Source organism: Pyrgilauda ruficollis, unplaced genomic scaffold, assembly GCF_017590135.1.
Source record: "Pyrgilauda ruficollis isolate IOZ18807 unplaced genomic scaffold, ASM1759013v1 scaffold37, whole genome shotgun sequence".
NCBI classification, from domain to species: Eukaryota; Metazoa; Chordata; class Aves; order Passeriformes; family Passeridae; genus Pyrgilauda; species Pyrgilauda ruficollis.
This window is the reverse complement of record NW_024525156.1, coordinates 7955012-7978158: the sequence shown is the minus strand read 5'-3', so window position 1 is coordinate 7978158 and position 23147 is coordinate 7955012. Positions and strand designations below refer to the sequence as shown.

Genomic DNA, 23147 nt, shown 5'->3' with positions numbered 1-23147 from the left:
TAACAACTCTTAAAGCTCTGCATTTGCAGCCTGCCTCAGTATCTTTCTGTTAATTCGAAACAGGACTGAGACCAAACCTTTGTTATACTTTGGGTGCTCTTTTTGAGCCTAACCTTGGGTTTTCATGTTTTAGGATGGTTCTCAAAACTCTCCTCGAGGAAGGTTAAAAGGACGTTAACCACTGAAGCAAAAACCTGAAGCCAAGTCTAGACTAAAGAAACTTTGCTTATGTCACACCATTAGGTCTTCTGATAGGTTGGCACCACAGACTAAAAGAAGAAGAAAGCATTCTTGACAATATAAACTACACTTTCTTCTTCTCTTTTCTGCCCTTCTATGTTCTCCTGACGTAAATTACACCAGGTAAAAACAATCCTTGCTAAGATAAATTAAGCCTATGCAAATGTACTTTTCTTTGCCATAAATATAGTATCACACCTCTAATTTACATTATAATATCCACAAAAATGAAATCCAAGTCCAGCCCTAAAACTGAACTAAAGGGCAGGAAATAAGAGCTCTCCCTCAGGGTATAAAGGTGAATTATCAGACAAGCCCAGGACAGATTACATGACTCAGTGAAGCTTTCACATATTTTTGGGGAGCTCCCCCTCAATTTATTATCTATTTATGCAAGGAATTAAATCTATGCTGTTCCTTGACTTCGACTATGTAACTCTCAGCCCTACCTTAACTTTCAGCTTTTTAGTTGCACAGAGGGATAGAGAACTCTTTCCTGGTTTCCCTGGGAAAGCATGCAGAGACAAACACAAACACGAGCTTATCCTATTCAGTGGGGAGCAGGCTACTCCACGCCCCAGACCCCTGTCTCAGGCCATGCTGGCCCTGAGCACACTCTGAGCTGCGCTTGGGTGTTCTGCCTTCCATGGCTGCAGCTCACATGTGTTCAGGGGGCAAGGCCAGAGCGCCTCAAGGCACTCCTCAAACAACAACTACTTCATCAGTCCAGAGCACCACACCCAGCTGCAGATGGCTGAAACAGAAGTTTCCCATTTTAATGAAAACTTTATCTCACATGTGAAGCATTGTTTACGAATTCCAGGAGTATCTTCCGCATTACACAGGCCCAGGCACATCTGACTTCTCTTTTCTGTAAAGGGGATGGTGAGCTGCCTGTATTTAGAAAAGAGCACAGCCTGGATGCTGCTTCAAAAGGGGTTGCAATTCTCAAACCTGGCAGCAGGCACATGCCTCGTTGCTCAAATTTCACTTCCAAGTAGAGCTGGAGAATAATATAAACTGCTCCTTGGACTGGAAATCACATCAACTAGGTGTTCAGTACCACCTACTGCCTCTCCCAGCTCTCTGTTTGCTTCTAAACAACGCTCAAAGGAAAAAAGCAGTAATGTGAAGATTTTTGAAAATGCTTGTCCGAGGGGCAGCCTCTAGTTGAAAGTCAGGCAAAAAGAGCAAGAGTTCTTCCTTAATGGTGCTTATGCCAATTTCCTAAATTGAAGAAAAGGAAAGGAGCCTTCAGGGTGACAAACTTCCTCAGGATCTCTTCACTAGCACACTCTCCCCAGATCCCAGAGGAAAAGGAGTCCTGTAAGAACTTCAAGACGACCTGTAGTCCATCCTTCTGTGCCCCAAGGCGCAAGTCTTTAATAGGCATTCTTCTCCACAATTATGAAAAATTCTCCATAATGGAATTTACCACCTTTCCCAACTAGAACTTCCATCATTTTTCCCATCTTTCTGATAAATATTGTTTTCTCAATATTCTTCACAAAGAACAAACACCATATTTTTAGAAAGCATATGAAGTGACACATCACAGAAAACCCAAAGATTAAATTTCAGACATTAGTGCAGAATGACTACTACTGACAACAAATACAGAAACAGAAGTAAGTGGAGATATGGACTGCACTTCAAACAATGTGGAGTTTACTGTGGTCTGGAAAGGGAAGAGCGACACATGGATGGCCGGCCGGAGACCAGCAGAGGTATACAAATCATTAAATGTATAGAAAATAAGATAGATGACTCATTAAGTACAGTGGACACTATCACATTTAAGCATCAGACAATACACTTAAAATGAAAAAGCAAAGTGCTTTTCATTTAAGGAGCAATTAAATTGCATAACTCATTGCCACAGGGTCTGGCACACATTCCAAGACCATAAAGGGGTTCAAAAAGCAGCCTAATTAAAGAAAGACAAGTCCATCAGTGACTGGCTCAGATGCATCCTTCAGGTCCAACACCAAACAGGCTCAGATAACTGGGAGAGTAAAGGTAACTTTTTAAGCATACAGTCCCTTTTCTTTATGCATCTGGTGATAGCCACATGCTAGTGTAAGACGTGGACCTTTAATTTGATGTATTGCAACCATTTCAAGGGTAAAGTTCAGAAGGAGTCCAAATTCATAACCCATTTTTATAACGTTAAAGGAGGTGGGAACAGGTGTTGGTAGGGAAATGAAAGGTGTATTCAGACAAGGTCTGCAATAATCTTTCTTGCGCATTTCTTGCACCAAGAAGAATTACCTGTGGGAAAAAATCCCACTAATTAATTGTTGCCATATACCTTTTGTGTTTTTTGAGCACAGACTACTGTCAAAAAGCAGACACAGATCACATTTGAAATACGCAAAGCTGATTTAGAATTTCAGACAAAAATTCACAGAGAAGTACAACTACAATATTGACCTGTATCCAGTGCTTGTAAGCTGAAAATTCATGCCCTAAGTGAATCAATTATGTCAAAATTTGGACACTTGACACTTTAACCAAACAGTCTCATGGACACAAACATGAATGTGGAGAGAGGGTCAAAAGAGAAAGAAAAAGATGGGTAAGTAGAAATTGAACTGGCCAGGCTTCACAAGAAAAGAGAAACACTATTTTACAATAGCGGGTGCAAGTCAAAGTATGTAATGTGTAGAATTAATCTGTAATCAGAATTTAGGGAGGATTATTAGCTGAGTTTCGACTATCTAGCTTTTGTAGTGGTAATAAAAAAGTGTTAAATGAAGAGAAACAAACCTTCATTTCACATGAATTTAGAAGTGACTAATTTGTGAGACTACAGCCCATTGACTGGAACGCCTATTCTATTTGACACACAGCTTATTTTAACATCTCTTTGAATGCTGTTGAGGAAATGGCACCTCATTCACATTAAAAAAAATAATGTGGGAAGAAGCAGAAAGGAAGAAAAAAGGAAAAACAATTTTCACTCCACTCAAAATCAGGAGTTAGCCTTTGACCAGAAACATGTCAACATAACTGTTGGCTCCCTGGATTTGCCACAACATTGCCATGCCAGTGACACTTCATTTAACATTACTTTCAACTTCTGGCCGGAACAGACTGAAAACCCCTAATAATGCCCAGAGTCCTATTAAAAACAAACAAAACCAAAATCACAACAGAAAGAGCAACAACAACAACAAAAAAAGTCCCAAATGAAAAACACACCAAAGACCTGGACCAACCAGAAATGTAGGCAGAAAATAAGTCAGCCAAAAGTTACTGGTGCTTTAAAAAGGACTGCAGAGTGCTGTTTTATACTTGAACATCATCTTCCTTGTAACAGCAACAACAGGAATGCCTTTTGGGCTGCTTATATTCATTTTTACAGCAAGTAACAGGAACAACTCAGAGGGTGTGCTTCTCTTGGCAGTAACTCACTACACATTCAAGAGTTAGAGATGAAGAAAATACTTATTAGATCATTTTGTCCATCCTTCTGTCAGTGGAAGATGGTCCCCTGTAGTATATTTAAGTTCTTTGACCAATAGAAGTTTTCAGTATCTCCAAAAATAGAACTTTACACCCATTCCCTGAAGAGATAATTTCAAACTCCAGTAACATTCAGTCAAAGGAAGTTTTTAGTAAACATTTGCTTTAAAATTTTCTGCTTTAAAGTCTAATGCAAATTAACAAGATGCTTTTTTTAACATCCAAGTAACATTTCTATGCACTTCATCCACTTTTGGCTACTCAAACATTTCCTTCTTCTTTGCCCAAATAATACAGCATTAAGTATGAGATCATTCAGGCTTTGTTAAGTGTCTTACAGAAATAGACTCCTGTTTGTCTGACCCAGAAAAATAAGTATTTCCACATGGAAAATAGTACTTTTTACTAAAACTTAAGTAATAGACATGCATATAGAAAATCCAGCATGTATATACAACAAAGTAACAAAACCTATTCTTTTTGAAAATTTTACAGGAAAGCAATATTGAGGAAGTTTTCTGATGCAATTTCAAGTCCTCAGCCACTGGAGTGCTCTAAGACTGTATTTACAATGAAATTTTATCAAGACTTTAATCTTCCACTAGACAGGCAAACTGTAAACAACACTTCTGATGCATTCCCCATAGCAGGTGTCACTGCCAAGCTCCTGCATACAATGCCACAATTATCTAATAACTTTGCCTTCTGTTTGAATGAAGCACCCCTGTGTCAACCTCACCTTCAGAGATTTTTCTTCATTAATCTTGGAAATGATGTTGTCTCTTACCAGTCATTAAGACTGGACAGACAGTGCATGTTACTTATGGGAGGATTCTAGCCTTTAGCTTCCATCACAGGGTTTTTCTTCACCTCACATCCCCTTTTAGAGGCTACAGCAGCTCCTTGTTAACTTCCCTGCATTCCTTTGTATCTCTGTTTTGATTTTTTTCACAGAAAAATGTGTTCTGAAGTTGTATCACCACTTAAGGCTAAACTAAAGGTTATTCAGAAGAGGAGAACATATACAAACTCAAGTGTATTCAAAGAAAAAAAACCTCAACCCAGGTTGGCCAGTTTGCTGGCTCACTTAGTTTCTTAGGAGTCCCCGTTTCCTCTCCATGAGACTGCAGTGAGAATCTGGGAGCTCCCCAAGCTTAAGAAAGCAGGACTTTCAATTCATCTCCATCCTCTCTTACAGGCTGCACAAAAGTTTAAATCCTAGAATCCCATGGAACTAAGCTACTTGGAAATGAGAGCTTTCATTCTTCTGTAAATCAATATTTGAAAATATGATTTTGAAGAAATATAATAATAATAATAATAATAATAATAATAATAATAATAATAATAATAAATAATAAATAATAATAATTATGCCAGAGCAGTTCTATTGTGCTTTAAGGCTCACACCCTCTAGGACTGTGGAAGTCTGTCTTTTTCATCTCAAAGCTGGAGCATAAAGGAGAAATGAAATAAAAACTTGCAACAGAAACAAAACAGTCCCTTCCTGGAATGGAATGTTTTGTAGTGGAGCTCCTTCTGCACAGGCCTTAAGTGCAAAAGCAGGAACTTTTCACTTATTTCCATGACAAGTGTACAGTCCTTCACGTGATTGCTTTTACCTGAGCAACCTCTTCGAAGTCTTCATGGCGTTTCTGCAAAGCTCTGGCCCGATGCAGGGATTTTCCCACTCCAGTGTGTTTGCTGAGAAAAGCTTCTCCATGGTTTTCAATCCAATCCAACACCTGTGGTACAGAAGAGAGACACACAGAAATCCTGAGTGGCTGTATTGAATGTTACAACAAAAAGACAATTATTCAAGCAATTGAGAAGATGTAAAGGCACTGCTTAAAAAGAACTGAACTGCTGGATTAAAACACAATGTTGCCATTGAAGGACATTAATTACATCTCATTTAACTTTTCTCAAGGCGGTAATTAGCTCAAGCTAGCAAAATAGTATGATTCAAGATTATATCTTTATTTTGATGCCTACCAAGGACAACCCCATTTCTCCGCATTCATCAGTTTGACAGTAATCTGATCCAAGTGGCAAGACCCCTTGTGAGGGTCTCTCTAATCTGTTTATGCCTTCAGCTGACATTTTTTCTGCAAGGTAACACTAATGAAGCTTGCACACTGCTGGTGAATAACACAGTGAAGTTCTATTTTAGATGATAACTCACTTCACCTTCTACATATGATTAAGTCAAGATGTAAGATTCAGTAGTAACTAACTTCAATTAACACAAGAAGAATTAGTTGAAATCATTATGAGATAAATGTCTATATTCAGAGCATATGAAAGAACATGCTCCAGTTCTTAAGAGGCATCTATCACCTCAAAACATCAGACATAATTGTTTATTGTAAATTTTATAGCTGAAAAAGTGGTGAACAAAGCACATTTTAAGGACCTTAATGCTTCTACCACAAAGACTGAGCTGACAGCTTTATAAATAGTAAAAACTATACATGTAATTAGTTCCTGTCAGTTAACATAAAGTATTTCTGCACATGTACCAAAATTCTGATGAGTGAATGAAGAAAAACATCTAACCTCTCTTCAAACTAATACTTCCTAGACATAATCTATTAGTTCAGTATGCATATGGTATTCAATTTTTTGGAAGATACTCAAAAGGTTCAAGAATGACATTCAGAATTAAAAACAACAGCACATAAGGAATTTTTTTAAGTCAGCTAACCGTACCTACACAGCACTTATGTAGTGGTACAGAATACCTTACCTAACATTCACCTCCAGTGTTCTTTTATTCCTTAAAACATGAATATTTTAGTTGGTTTTGAAAATAACTTCCAAAAGCCTGTCCTGTGCCTCTTCTTATCTATTATTGTCCTTTACTCTGATTCCTAAAGTTGGGTGAGGTTTTCTCGACAGTTTTCTTTTACTGAAAGTGTAACTGAGTATAACTAAAGAGAGACTTTGTTTTTCTTCCATATAGCTTTGAGAGCCAGTCCTGCAACACCACTCCTGATCACATTCAGTACACATGTAATCCCACACACCATTCCCATGAAAAACATCCATGCTTTCTTTAGCAAAAGAATGAAAACATGGTTTTCTCATTTATCTTGACTGTGCAAATATTTTTCCATTTGCAAGCTCTCTACTACTGGACATCTTCAAAACAACAAACAAATCCCTAATAACACAAAATACAGCTACTTCAAATCACCAACACTTCATTAAATCTCCAATTTTAACTTCTGCAATACTTGTTTTCCCAGTAAGTATTGCCAAAAGAGTATTATTGTGTTTTAGGTCAATGCAAGTTTTCATTGCTCTCTTTCAAGGTAAAGTATCGATCAGAGAAAGGAGAGTGAGGAGCTAAACATAGCCTCAGTTATTATTACCAGTATTTTTGACTAGTTCCAGGAGACTACTTTCCCCGTTATAAAAAGAGCTGAAAAGAGATATGTTTGGATGAAATAATTAGACTGGACTCTGGAGACTACTAACAGTTACAAGCTAACAAATGAAATCAACAGCAAAATCAGCCCCAAAAAGCATGGGATGAAATGCAGAAAGCAGCCCAGGGAGAATGATTTTTGCTCTGAATAATGCTGAGTAACTTCTCAGGGGAAGAAATTGTCATAGGAATCCAGTACACAGATCATGACATAAACCACTCAACTAGAGAAACATTACTGCCTCTAAGTGAAATCAGTATGAATACACGTATCATTACTGTTCACTCTTCATACCTTGATTCTTAACAAAACTGAGGAAGCACTCTTGGGAATTTTACAGCATGTAGAGGCAGAGTCAAGTTAGGCTCTTCCCATCACTAAGTGCTTTGCATACCACTTCAATCAAAGGACAAAACCATTAGTTGGCACTGATATTAGCCTTTTAGCAACTTACACATTTTCTTCCTCTTCCTGGGAGAAGTAAGAGTTACAAAAATCATCATACTGAGCCACTAAGGGCTCTTCTACCAATACTGAACGCAAATGGAATTCAGTCTGGTACTTAAGGAATATATAGGTGTCTAAGAGGCTCAACACCTTTCAGTGAAAGGGTGAATAGTATCACCCTCCACTGCAGCAAGTTGCTTTAATGATGCAATTAAGTTCTACTGCAGTCTCAGCAAAACCATCCTCATACCCAACACAGGATGTAGAAAAATGCTTACTTTTCTAACTCCCAAAAGAATATAAGGCAGAAGAAACTACTACGGAAAACCAGCTTCATTTTAAAAAGCATTGCTCATGGCTGTAAAATATGTGGTATATGCTGCTTGTAGAAGCAAACCTGATCTTTTGCAGATTCGTTGTGCTCATTTGCACCAGTCTTTCCCACATTATTATCCACTCCTCACCCCCCACCCCTTTACCTACTTTGCAAAAATTCAAGTTTCTGATCTCCACTTACTTGCTGCTGACATAGCATTCAGAAGGGGAAGATGGAAATATCTGCATTTCTGATCTTCGGACAGTTAAAATGTGGAAATACTCACTCAAAAAAAAGTCCCATTTTACACTGGAACCGCCTTCAAAAGCCACATGGGAATCACACAGTGAAATCATGTTGATGCTAGCAAGTAGCAAGCATTCATGGCCCGCCCTTCATTAGTCAAGGCTGAAACTAGTGTCTGTAACCTGTCTTGAGGCAGACAGATCAAGCAAGAAGCAGCAGATTTATCCAAAATGGACTCAGAAGACACCCACTATGATCAAATAAATGTATTTCTGGGAAAAAACAAACAAACAACAAACAAACAAAAAAAAAAAAAACACCAAAAAAACCCCCACAAAAACAAACAAGCCAAACCAAATCAAAATACCCCCCCTCCAAACAAGTACAACAAAAATAACTAATCCCCCTCCCACCCCCCAAAAAAACCCTCAAAACACCTCCTACCAGCATGTTTTGCTAATTTCTGGCTTGCAAGCTATCAGGAGAGTTTTTCAGGCACCAAAACTGATCATACAAGTGTCAGCAGTATCACTCTACCAGAAGCATTATCTTCATGCTCAATTTGGACCTGTCATGGCCTAGAAGAGCAGAACATGTTGCTGCTCCAAATCTGCTTTATTGCTTCATATCAGAATCAGTCAGCTCCGTTCCTTAGGTCAAAGGCTGACTCTTATTTACTTGTAAGCTTATTAAGTCTTAAACATAAAATCATACTTTTACTAGCATGTAGAATGGCTACACAGACAATTGAGTGCCAGTGGTCAGACTTTTTTTTTTTTTTAATTAAAATAAAACCCCTTTTTTTAGATGTTAATATACAAACTAACTGGGAACTAGATCTCCCAGCATGTTTCTGCTACCTAAAGTCAGACTCAGAATTCCATTCAGTTTAAGACTGTCATATGTTTTCACATTTCAAATTTTCTGTAATTCACTTATTATCTACTATTTCCATTATTTCATACACTACTTTCCTTACTACTTGCTTTAAAAGATCAGCAGATGATTCTTGATGTACTCAAGATATCACCACAATGATTCTGTTGATTTGGAAAGCCCCACTACAAACACCTTCCCAGTATACAAGAACATGCAAGACAGAAGAGAAAACCCAAAGAGCTTTCTAAGGTGAAAGTAACACAAAGTGAAGTACCAGCTCAACACGGCCAATTCCTTCCCCCAACTCAGCTCTGTCACTCACTTAACACTTCCATGAACTGAGTTATTTCATTAACCCAGCAGAGGGAGAAGGAGGAAATCACAGACTCGTGCTAAAGGACAGTTACAGATTCACTTACAGTGCTCTTGGTTGCTTGCCACTATGTGCAAACTAACACACAACAGTGGAAGAGAGCCACACTTAGCTTATTCTGAAATGAAAAAAAAACATCCCACCACATTTAACTTTACTGACAATAATTAAAAGATGCTTTCTTTCATGTTAGCTTCTCAATCACTCCTAATTGAATTTTTTAACATTTGAACAAAGAAAGAATGTGCAAACAAAAACCAAAGTATTTTAGAAAGAAAGTTGCTTTGGAGCTCTACATAAACCATTCCAGAACCATCGTGGATTTAAATTTAACTAATACCTCAAACTATGGTAATTTCATTAATTGAATGGTGTTAATGATTATTCATATGAAAAACTACCATTTCTCAGATTAATTAGGATGATCTGAAGAAGTTGTTTTGATTTTGTTTTGCAAGAAAAAATAATATTTTTATTCAAGATCACTTTTTTTCCCCCCAGATAAATTTTCAAAGCCAAGGGAGCTACAAACTAAGACATCTGCTGTGACTATTAGATTATCTCTCTGGTATGGATGTTGAATGGTCATTGTCTTACAGATTGACCTGCACTGAAATCCTAGTATGAAAAGTTGTATTATGAAAGGGAACAGTGACCAAAATTCCCACTGTGATTCATAATGCAGTGCCAAAAATACCCAATACCTGTAAAGTTAAGTTAAAGCAACATAGTTAAAGCTATACTTCCACATGCAACATTCCAGTAATTAACAGTCATTACAGAGATAAACCAAAGGACAACTCAATCTCTGACAGTGGTAACTACTAGATACTAAGGGAAGGGCTTAGGAATACAGCAAGCAAGGGCTGCTCCTCTGTACAGATCTAGCTTGAAATTTCATGTGGTTGATAAAGATGTGCATTAGCGCACAAGGCTGCAGCTTCAAACTGTTAAGAGGATCTCTTGCTACCTTAATTCAATGTCTGTCTTGCAAAGCATATAAAGAAACCACAAGCACAAACAGGATGAAAGAAATTTCTCCAACCAGTAGGTAAGGCATGTGCTGAATAATAAGTCAATGTGGACCAACATTCTCGAGGCAACTGGTTCATACTGAAAACTTTTGGTGAACTCACAATCTACATCCATGATTTGGATAGAACATTCCTGATACTGGAAGTTATAAAAATATGTAAAGCTGTCCACTTTGTTTTTTTTAAACCTGTGACTACTTCATCTTAAATGCAGCAGTTCCAAAGGCTGATGAGTCTAATACAGAGAAGGAAAAATCCAGCATCTTGCTGAAGAACCTGGTGGTGGCTGCACAATGACTTGAGTCTAATGATGGGTTATTTGGCAACTTCAGAGAACAAAGCAGTCTGAGAGCTAACTCTTCCACACCAAGAGCCATGATTCAGGATGGAGCAGAAAATGAAAATTTCCTACAAGCATTTTAGGACTCCCAAGATATTAAAGGCAAAGAGTAGGAGCAGTACAGTAAGACTCTCTGCAGAATTTAATGAATGCCTTCCCTCAGAAAATAAATTGCCTAAAGCCTGGCCTACAGGCCTGAAACTTGAATTATGCACCTGGCAAATTACCTCAGGAGATCCCTAAGTAGATTGCCTAAGTAGGTCCTACTTGAAACTGAATTCAAACTAGAGGAGGAAGTTCCACCATCCAACCCGTACTTGTTGGCACCAGACTGTTGAGAGGACCTACATTTTTCCCTGAGAATCAAACTACTGTGTTAATTCCAGTTTCTGAAGATTCCTTACAAAGCCTTTTCAATTTAAGATGGGATTCATTTGTGGGCTGTGCCTCATCACAGAATCACAGCATATTCTGAGTTGGCCCTTCACTGACTACTCATGCAAGTACCAGCACTGGACCCTCCTCACTAGCAACTACTTGTATTGTAATCTTCTTGGAGAGCCGCAAGGATTTATACAGTGGTATCACGAATGGACTCTTCTGTTCTCTGTGCCCTTGCTGACCATTCATAACATTCCCTATGCTTGCTTTTCCTTTTTTTTGTCAGCTAATATTTTTCATACTTTTCTACATCCTTTGTCACATCTCAGCGTTGACAATCTGGATAACAGCCTGTCTTTCAATGTATGCTTCTTTTTAGATAAAAAAACCCAAGTAATAAAGTTTTGGAGATTTTACATAATTTACTGCCTAAGTATTTAAGTTATTTTCTTTAATTACATGAAGAGATAGTCACCAGATGTCAAAGAAAGTTCAGTTATCAAGATTGCTCAGTCTCCCGACCATCTGACTAAATTATCTTTTTCAAGTACTGTACATGATGAAAATCGGTTATTTCACTCCCAACTGCTCACATCCAGTATCATCTTCAAATAGAAAAGTACAAGAAATTTAGCTTGAAGTGCAACTAATTCTGATGAAAAAAGATTAGGTTAACCAGAACTATGGCTATCTATCTAAAAACCCCATTCAGAAGTTGTGATTTCTGGACACTGTTACACTGAAATGAAAGACCATGATCAGCAAATACTGGCCATCTTTACTTTTTTTATGAAGATCAGCTCTTAAAGGATAAATTACTAATGTCTCTGTTAACTGAAGTCCAAAGCCAACATTTTATGCTTATTAAAAATCCACCAACCAAGGAATTTTATGTTGTTTTACTTTCAAAACATAAAGCTGTGTCAGAGATACTAATGCTTGTATGTAACTACTAACTTCTACAGATATTGTCATAATAATAAAAAATAGCAGCTAATAACAATTAATTCAAGAACAGTGTTATTATAAGAAATAAATCTAATCTGTAATTTTTATAATTATAATTATTAAAAATTTTAAAGATTATAATTTTGGTCATTTTTATGATAATAACTACTCTCAGGTTTTAAAGAAACACTATTAAGTCAATTAAGTATCACTGAGGATTTAAAATTTTACAGAAAAACACTATTAATTTTTTGCATGTTACAACAAGAAGCCTTTTTGACACTTCAAGTCCAGAATTTTACCTAGAAAGTGAATGACAGCTTCCAGCACAAACTCAGAACAGCTGTCCATATTAAAAATCTTTTTCATCATATATGACTTAAAGTAAATAATTTAAAATCATAAAAATATGAAGTAGAACTAACTTTCAACTATAATTGTTATCCATAATAGCCAATACCCAAGTTCTGGTAATACACAGAACTTGATATCATTCTAACAATCTCATGCAACTATTCACTTGTTGTACAAAAAAACATGGGAATTAGCAGTGAAAACTCACCTGTCAGTGCAATCAGGCTGACAGAATAGAAAGGCATTTAGACAAAATGAAACAAAACCCACCTGTTGAACATCCTGCTGAAAAACACAGAGCTGAAGCCGCTGGTGCAAGCGGACCTTTCGATGCTGCCAGATATTTTCCAGTTGGCGCTGATGATGCAATACTTCATGGATGACATCCAGGACATGATGAACTGCTTTTGAGTAGTTGGCAGATGCAGTGAGGGAATCAGAACTCCCGGGAGTCAAAGGTCTCTGAAGTTTATCAAGGAGTGACTTCCCATCTTGGCTCACCTGACCACCAGAAAGGACGAAGAATTACTTGTCTTGCCAAAAGCTTGTTGGGCTACTACTTGGTACCCCACCCCTTCTCCCAGTTATAAATGTCCTCAAGAACTAAGGGAGCAATGATGAAGACTCGTTTTATTGCAGGAATGTTTACCTACATGCACCTATTATAGGAAAGAAAAAAAATTGTATTCTCTTCAAAATAATTTTAACAAGTAGCACTCTCCTAAATAACAGCCTGTCTTTCCATTTCATCATTACTTTAAGAATGACTTTCCTTCAAAGTGTGTGGATTTTTTGTTTGGTTTGAGTTTTTTGTTGTTGTAGTGAGCTTTTTTAAAAAAAACTAGTAGAATCTAGCTTTGAATAAATATTCTTCATCTCTATCCCTAGTCAACAAAACACCTAAAATTTGTCCAGAATTATCCTTCCAAAACAATCTCTCTCTCTTCATTTGCTGTAAAGGTGAACAGGGAGGTTACTTTCTGTAGGTTAATATTTGACAAATACATTTAAACCAGCAGATATTATACTTAGTACATGACTCAATCTGATACGATTTACAGCTTCTAAATTATTACTGCTACTGGTAAGCCAAGGGAAAACTGCTGTTATGGCAAACTTAATTCTGATTAAATCACATAAACCCTTTCCATGTAGCACAGAAAGGTACTGTGTTCCAAAATGTGTTTAACTACTGATACTGACCGGAAACATTTGTCATTTCTGACTGTTGTCTTCTCTCATTTATATCACAGCAGAAATATTCAGATTTACCTTGCATGATAATTAAAAAGCAATAATCCTCTCTTATCTGGTCACTATCAACATTTAGTGTTAAAAACACTTTTCATTGCTGTTTACTCTGTCACTTTTAGCATGAAACTCAGAGAGCTGTTACAATTCAGTATCAATATGCTACCTGCAAAGAACTTTTCTAACAGCTCATTTAGCAGGCAGGAACAAAAATCATCTGAAACCGCAAGACACAAGTATAAACAGTAAAACACATAGCCTGAATCCATCAAATCCACACCATGTCAGAAACAGCAAATTTGCCAAGGCCTTCCCCCAGTGGCTCTTTTCAACAATTTTTACTAAGTCTAGGCACATTTTAAATTTGTTATTCAGTAGTCAAACAGATCCAAATGAAAATTGTTTTCTGATAATTAGGTAACAAGGGAGTTTATTTCTCAGTTTCAGTTCAAGCTCTTTCATTTCAGCAATGAGTATCAACACAGAGAATGATGCTCACTTCTGAAATTAGCTCCAGTAAAGTCAGGTCAGCAGAAAAATGCACAGGCAATAGCACAGTTACAATGACATGTTTTTTCTTTTCTGTATCCAGAAGAATTATCTAGTAAGTCCTTCAAGTATTTCAAGATAATGGACTTCAATTAGCCATTCAGAGTCCATAAAATCTAGGTGATAAAAGTAATTGTGACAGCCCCTTGATCCAATTAGTTCATTAGCTTTATAAACAAATGACTACACAGATTTTACTTTGGAGTTAATACACTAAAATTTTCTTCCTTCTTAGTGCATGACTGCTTTAAGATTTCAGTGAGACGCATAACTTTATTTATATATATAACTTCCTTTAAGGCACATCTGTCGGATTTTCAGGCATACCAATTGTCTCATCTTGTAAGCTAGTAAGTTGCTTTACTAGTAATATACAGTAATTACCCTCAGTAAAATCTGACTGTCTAGTCTTAAAGCATTTACTTTCTTAAAATTACTGTCTTCTACTTTGCAACCAAGTCGTGTTGTCAAGATATTGCAATCTAAAATGAATGACAGTGTTGTGATTCCCATAGTGTTGCTCTCTCTCTTCCCCCACTGTTCATTCATCACAAAATGAAAGGAGCTCCATACTGTAATAGAAATGAAGTCATACATCTAATAATGATAAGCAATAGTGCTGTAATATCCTGACACAGAAAGATGCCTCCATCAATCTTCAAAAAGGAATGCATGTTTGAAAAATGCAAAATAAAACCTTCTGCCCAGAGAAGGAACACAAGTTGTACATACACACACAGTTATTACTTCTGCACCAGTTCTGGTTACTAAAGACAAAACTGGTTTTTTACCAGATGGGGAAAAGTAATGACCAGAAATCAGAAGAAAGGCACTTAGTGCTCTTTTTTCCTTTGAGCAGTACCAGTGAAGATTTTGTTAAAATATCTAGCCATCCCAAAGTCAAAAGCTACAGCTTTGAAATCCTAAATAAATTTTCAAGATATCTCCCAAAGCAATCCTATAATCTACCAGTCTAATTTATTTTCTTTATGCCTCACCAGCAAGCAAACATTATTTAACATGCTAATCCACAGTACTTATTTACACTTACAGCAGGCTCATCCAGTCACATTCCTGACAAAAAACAAAGAACCCACACAAAACCAACTCAAACCAAACAGAACCAAGTAGAAAAAAAATTCAACCTCACCCTTTTATAATCATTATTCTAGAGAAATCTAGCCTTTCTCCTCCTTGCTGCACTCTCATGAAGCATGCATCCCAGAATGCCTCTCCACATAAATCTGTTACAATCATGCTAGGTCTCTGTCCCTCCCAATGATGAAAGTTTATAATGAAGACAAGAAACGTTACTACAAAACATGCTTTCAAGAATGAGTTAAAAGAGTTATGTGTAAGTAAAATTGCAAGTATTATCAGGTGTGATAGTATGTCATTAGATCAGTTGACACAGCAGCATGGCACAGAGTGAGAATAGGGACATCAATGTGTATTTTACACAGAAGAACAAGAATTCATGAACCCTGGACATCTGACTCAAGGTCACAAAGTTTATGCAGGCCCTCAGGTGGCAGGCATTCAAAAAAGCCAGTTTTGATACACTAACAATGGGATGGATGATCAGCACTAATCTTACACTCCCTTACTGCTAAATGAAATGTGACCTGACTTAGGATTCAGCTTCCTATAATTAAGCTGGTTCATCAGAAAGTAGTTTTAACTATAATATAATGTATAAATCACAACCACTAATTCAAACCCACATGACCTCCTTTTAAAGACAGGTGCAAGCTGTGGCCTAAGCTATCCTGTGTCCACTGATCATTTTTACCATGATTTAACCAAACATGGAATTTCAGTACAAAACTACTGTATTTCATCCACAACAAGATCACCAATTGAATAGCAAAAACAGTTTTACCCAACAATGAGAACAACCCTGAGAGAAGAAGGAAAGGCAAGTAAAGCAGGAAAAGCAGAAAATACCTGTTAGCTAATAACAGTGAATACCAATTTAACTTCTGCTACGTAAAGCACAACAGAAAACTCAACTTTTGAAAGAAAACAAAAATATAGTTGAGTCATCACTTTCTAGACATGTTCAGAATAAGCATTTTATCTTAAGTTGCAATACAACTACTAGAAATAGTAACAAATATTATGATTCCAGTGTGTGCTGAGTCCAAGATTAGCACCAGCACAGGATATGCCAATCTTACAAATGCTGACTACATAGGCATCCTAGCTCATTTAAGTGTCTTTGAGGTTGATGAGACTAAGTGCATTACCTTCTGGCTTCTCAAGTAACGTCCTTTGATAGTTAAGGTTTTTTTGTGAGGCAATTTCAGAGATGGATTTTCAAAATACACTAAGAGAAATCCATGACAACAGAATACCTTCCCAAAGAATGCTGAGCTAACTTCAAGTAAATGCCTAAACAATAGTATCCCACTGCTATTAAAAGGCAGTAACATGCAAAGGCAAATTAAAACATATTTAGTACTTTAGCACTCCAAGGGTTGTTTGTACCATACATGGTTAAATCTATCCTTTTTATTTCTTTCCAAAGGTTACAGGGAGGACTTTAACACTTCACTTTTGAACAACAATAGCAAAATCCAGTATGTAAAATTTAAAAAGAAGTTCAGCACTTGAGTTTCCAACTAACTCCTAATGCAACAAGTGCTACTGACTCATGATCCAAACTTAACATGATACAATTTTATCTAAGGAAACAAACAAAACACTGACCTCTGAGTAAGCCAAAGTAATGTGCTCATATATCCCTTGATGATGATGGATAGCATCTTCTAAATCTTGCAGTTCTGAGGGAAGCTCCACCTCACCACAGGCTTTACACCATGAGTCCACATTGCTCATGTACTGCAACAAAGAAACATTTGGCTTTGATTTCAGGTTCTACCATGACAGTAATATACAAAAGGACATTCATCTGTGTCACAGACACTGAAAAGACTTCTTTTAAGCAAGAAGTCTTTACAGTATTTCTCTCAGAAAGAACCAGAAATTTATATCAGAATAGAAAGAAATTTTCAACTCTGACTTTACTTGTGCTTTTAGGTATCTGAAACTCATTGAGTTGTTAGGTGACAGGGAGGCTTAGCTGGATGTTAGCAGTCTTCAGAACCAATGTAACTATTAGCAATATTGATGCTTCAAGTGCACTCTTGCTCCTTCTCTTGACTTTACAGCTAAGAAGAAGTTTCCTTCATCCTGTACCTACCATTCCAGAAACACAAAAGCCAACTAAGGTCTTGTTTACACAAGGAAGAAAAACATGCTACAGCTTTCAAGTCCAAACCCTTGGTTTTTGCCCATCAGCTCTCTGTGCAGATACTCATGGTATCATGTGGTTTATCACCTCACCTCCTTTTAATCTTCAGAGAAAACCATGTTACTTTGCACATGCATACAAAGAATTACTGCTGAACCATTCACTGAAACACTCCACAGTTGTCTTTTGCTGGAAAGAGGTTATCAAGGAAGCAAAGCAGTGTCAGGGCACAGTGAATTCACACCTCAGTCCCCAAAGAACTAACTTCTACGTGCAGAGAAGCACTAAATCCATTTGGCAAGCTACTACAGCAGCAAGCATGTAAGGGATTTACAACTTAAGTGGAGGTCTCTTAGGACTAGCATTGAACTTTGAGCACACAGCTGTATCAGCATAGCTGCTCGAGTCAAGCCTTTCAGGGGAAATTGAGGATACTGCAACAGAAATCTCTTCTGCAGACAATTTAAGTTATCTCTGAAGTTAAGCTGTCTTGACAGACAAGAAACTGCCATCACAGCTATATGCACAGCAGAAGTTCTGACAACTTACTTTTTCACAGCTAGGGGGCCTGAATTTTATACCCCTGTTATGCTAGGAATAGAAAGAGGAAAAAACAATCTGTTTTTCTAGGAGTTTTCATAGTTGTTAAACCTAGTACAGCCAAGCATATGTGAGCTCTGTAAAGTAAATTTTCTCTTCTATTCATGTCAAGTTCAAGACTCAAAAGTTATGAGACCAAGCCTTTTATTTCATCATACGTATCTTAATTCTTGGAGCAAAGTAGTCTTTTGAGGAAAAACAAATTCATAGATCACTTCTGGTACTCTTCTATTGTTTGATAGTGGGGCAGAAAGGTGGTGGAGTATGTAGCTCTAAAATACTTCTTTGATTCTCATTAAGGGCCCGTTTAAAAAATCTCGAAGGTTAAGCATGAACGTTAACAGAAGCTCCATGTGCAGTGAGCAGGCACTGATAGCTGGTACAGTCTTCACTGTGCCTGACAGTAGGCAGCAACACTTACCTGTCACTTGCAAGAGAACACATGCATTCAAGAAGGGTGTGTTTTTGCTTGGGCTGCTTACATTTTAATCTTTTTATGTAGGTCAAGCTACACCACTCTCTAAAAGGGTCATTCCTCACATTCCAAACTCTCTTTCCTTGAACTTTCTCTCCACTGTTAATGAAACAGCTAATATATCACAGGCAAGTATCTTACAAATCAACTGGGGCAATCCATTGCAGCTAATCATAAAATGAAAACTGCAGAATGAGCAATTAAAAGTAAATTAATCCCAGCAGATGCGGCACTATTTTCTCTCATTTTTATCTTTCCTCCTGTTCACGCTTTTATTTAGTGGTAAAGAAGGTAACACTGACCCTTGCTATGGTTGCCCAGCACACAATCACACAAAAAATTTAGTCCCTTGACTTCTGATGAGCATAATTTATTATTTTTGTTATGAAAAGTGACAGCATTTGAGTTAAGGTATACCTACCTGTTTACATTTCATTCATCTCTCTCCTACGTGTATGGCTCAAAGTGCTTAAATGCAAACCCAAATGACCCAAGTAATTAGAAAAGCATCAACATTGACAAGGTACTGAACTGTGTCTATCAAAAGCTGCAAGCTGACTGCTGACTTTTCTATCAGAAGACAATTCTTCAATCTCATTTTTATGTAGCTTTTCTGTAAAACCAGCTGAAAGGACTTGTTACAGTGGCATTATTGTATTATATTAGTCTGTCTAAGGACATTAAGCCAATGTCACCACTAACATAATGAAAAGCAACGTGTATTTGCATCTTAATACACTCTCATTTCTAATGTCAAGATATTTATCAAGTTAAATATCTATGTAGTAGAAATCAGGGAAAAAGTATCTTAAAATCAAGTGTACTGCCTCTCTGTTTCTGAAGTTTCCAGCACCCAAATGCTTCCTTCATTCATTCCAAATTAAAGTTATATCAGACATGAAACCTTTCCTTGGATATAATTTAGCAAGGCAAAATGAAAGAAAAGTATCTACATACAGCACATCAGCCATACCCATCCAAGAACCTCTGCTCTCCCAACACACCAGGGATGCACAGAGCAGACAGTCTACAAGATCAGCAGGTGACTCAACTGCGCACACACAGCAACTCCTTCAGAACTGAACTCCCTTGAGGGCAAAACATGCTTTTGCCATTAAGATTAATAACTTGGGGATATTTATTCCTATTTCCCCTACATATACTTCTTCTCTGGCAGTTACACATGGTTAATGACTTAATTAAAATAATTGGTATAGGCCTAAAGCTAAAATGTTTTTATAGCATAGGAGGAATCTCCTACGGAATACTAAGTAAACATCTCCCACCACAATTTCAGATTCAGAAGGCAGTTAATTAACTTCTCAACTTTCAGGCCAGTTGAACTTATGCTTTCTAGAAGCAATTATCATGAGTTAAATCTTGACACAAGGATTGATGGGAGTTGAGTGGTGAAGACAACAAAAGAAGTGACAGCTTCTAGATGTAGAAAGGCATTATATAGATACTTAAAAGTATCTATATTATATATATATTATATATATACTTAAACATTTCAGTCCACTTCATTTTGATTCATATAGCTAATTTGGTTGTTTTACCTTGCACTGAAGTAGGCAAAGCATTCTGTGGAAAATTTAAAGCCAATGGGTTAAACGGAGGAGAACAAAGTTTTGATTGCATATTGAAATTGGCAGAAATAAATATTCTGGTTTTCTTGTCAGCCTTTTCAATCACTTTTTGAACTTGTGTCCAAAGCAAAAACAAGCTGCACAACTCCCCATTCCAGGACATAAACTTTTGTTGATGTCGTCCATCATTTACTAACCATTTACTAACCTGTTCAGCTTTTTGATGAAAGATGGAGGACATGTCCAGTAACGTGCTACGTTCTTCCAAGGCTGCAGCAAATGCCTTCCATTCCTGTTCCAACTGACTGGCAATCTGTTTGATTTGCTGTGAAGCGTAATGACCAGACTCGATCAGGCGGCTTGCTACTGACATGATGCGGCTTATGTTAACATACACATTCTGTGGAGAAGGAGGGGAAGATTAGTGCAAGTCAGCAGAACAATTAAATACAGAAGTATATTCCTAAAAAGTTCTACTTTATTACAGTACTGATCAGTAGTCTGGTTTTATTCAGCCAGTTTATGCATGCCAAACTTTGGATTCTAGGTGTATAATGTAGCAGTCTATCCATAATTGACAAGTGAGAATGATGACTTGAAATAATCAGTTTAAAACTCATGTTAACAATCAGCTTAAGCCAATTTATATTACATGAAGACACAATATTATAAGAAAGAGGAAAAAATAACCATATTTTACAACAACCTCGATAAAAATGTTATAGACATTCAAGTCAACAAGACATTCAGACACACACAATATAGGAAAATTGAAGTATCATTACTAAGCTCTTGATCTATCCACAATATGCAAGTGTGCAACATCTGTGAACCTCTACATCAACTTCGAAAGTAACTTTTAAAGGAACAAAATAAAAAACTCTGGGTTACAAGAAGTTTAACAGTTTTACATTTTATTTTCTTGCCGCTATACTGCCTCAGAGCTAGCACTCAAAATCAGACAAATGACATGCAAGATCAGAAGTATTCTCTAGCATACTGGCGTTAGTCCTTGATGGCTCTTAGTCAATCTAATTTTCAGTCAAGAGTTTCTGATTCCCACGAAGTAAAACAAGAATGAATTTGCCACCAAAAACTTTCTGAGTAAGTCTTTCAGAGCTACATGCGTGTAATACGGAGTTGACACTTTCTTCAAATTGGGCAGACTCTTATACATCTAGAATGAAGTTCCTAGAATCACAGGATTGCTGAGGTTGGTGATTACCTAGTCCAACCACCAGACACTGAGCAAACCAGGTGGAACCATGACCTGCTGGCATCCAGCCATTGCCCAGAGCTTGACACTGCCTGGCTGGGGCAAGTGTTACAGCTCGTCCAGGCTTCACTGTTCAGACGCATCTGAGTGGCAACTGGGACAGGTCCCTACTGATGGTAAACTGTATGCATGTATGCAAGCAGGAGCATACCTGACACGGCCTACAGCTCAAGCTGGTCTGCTCAATAAACTGAGCAGTGTCATGTTGGCTGTCTTTCCTTTCTGCACAGTACTACCTCCTACTTTTTTACGTTACCCACACATTTATGCTCTGCTTCTTAAGCACAGCCAAACAACCGGCAGAGTACAAATCTGCTATTTCCAATAAATTTTAAAAGACTGGAGAGCATTTAGGCCTATTAAAAGTGTATGTAGCATAAATGCAAGACTGCTAAACGAATACAGAAAGCCCTTAGATGGTCTTTACAGTTGTGAGAAGAAACAAGTGCCAAAAGGGAAAAGAATAAAGGCTATAGTAGACTGCTATTTGAACTCTTTCTGTAACATAATAAAGCAATTTTAGAAATTCTGAAACAGCAGTTAAAAATGAAGGACATGGCACCATAAACATGAAGAAAAACAAATTGAAATTGAGCTGTGGTTAACATGTATTCATTTTCCCATGGCAATCAGGCTTCACACGTCTGGAGGAATACAGCCTATAGCAGTATGAATATGAATTAAAACGCTGACAGTTGAACACTTTCCAAGCTATGTACAACACATTCCTTTCCTCAAAAAAACAACAAACAAAAAAACCCAAAAAAATAACTTACCATAATCTAAACCTTTCACCTCACTACGTGATATATCTACCAAAGTTTAAGTGTCAGTATTTTAGAATGCAATGACCCAAATGAAATAGATTTAGTTAAGGAGGAAAAGAATCTCTAATAGCAACTCACTACAGACTGTCTTTTATTGACCCTTGAAGGTCAAAAAATTTTGTTCAATTTCCTGCAAGGACTGGCAATTCCAGCATCACTATTATAAGACAACTGCATATTTTGCACACTGCTTGAGAGATAAACACTGTTACAAGTGAGCTGTAACCCCTTTACCAGAGACTGGCATCTTATTCATTTTATGTGTTTACAACCTGGTTTTAGTTAAGGAAGCAACAGCTAGGAGGTAATAACTGATACAGTCTTATTTAGTGACCTCATTTACACCACCTGCAGCTTCTACACTTGTATCAACTGTCTCAAAGGTGAAAAGGTAATGTGATATTGCATTTCTTTAATTGTGTTACACATGTAACTATTGCAACAAGACTTAAAAGGTAACAATTTAAGTCACTGCATTACAAAGGGTTTAGTAGGGATACAAATGTACTTAGCATGATTGTTTTCTCTAAAATGCTCTTTATTGAGAAGCTGAAGGAGACCTTAAGATATCTGGAAAGCTCCTCATTGCAGATTTCTCCTCTTAAGAGAATATACAAATAAAAAAAGGTATTGCTCAGCAAAGCAATACAGATTAGTAGCCTAACTGTGCTGTGTCATTCTTTGGTGTGTGCCTGAAAGGCAAATACACAGAAAAACAAAGGTGACAGCCTATCAGCTAACTGAACTTATATCACGCTCACACAAAATAAAGCTGGCAAATGACCTGAAGGTTCCATTTTATTTCCTGATTTTCCCAGACCCATTTAGAAAATGTTTGTTTAGCTCCAAGATTTCCAACAGCAG

General features: G+C 37.2%; 1 protein-coding gene across 1 annotated transcript in view; it reads right to left on the bottom strand.

The window, feature by feature from the left end:
• TRIO (trio Rho guanine nucleotide exchange factor) overlaps positions 1–23147 on the bottom strand; it is a 242880-nt gene that overhangs the window by 132283 nt on the left and 87450 nt on the right. Inside the window, 4 exon segments of the mRNA XM_041476043.1 lie at positions 5331–5453; positions 12731–12961; positions 16973–17104; positions 20389–20580. Coding sequence (XP_041331977.1) covers positions 5331–5453; positions 12731–12961; positions 16973–17104; positions 20389–20580 — 678 coding nt within the window.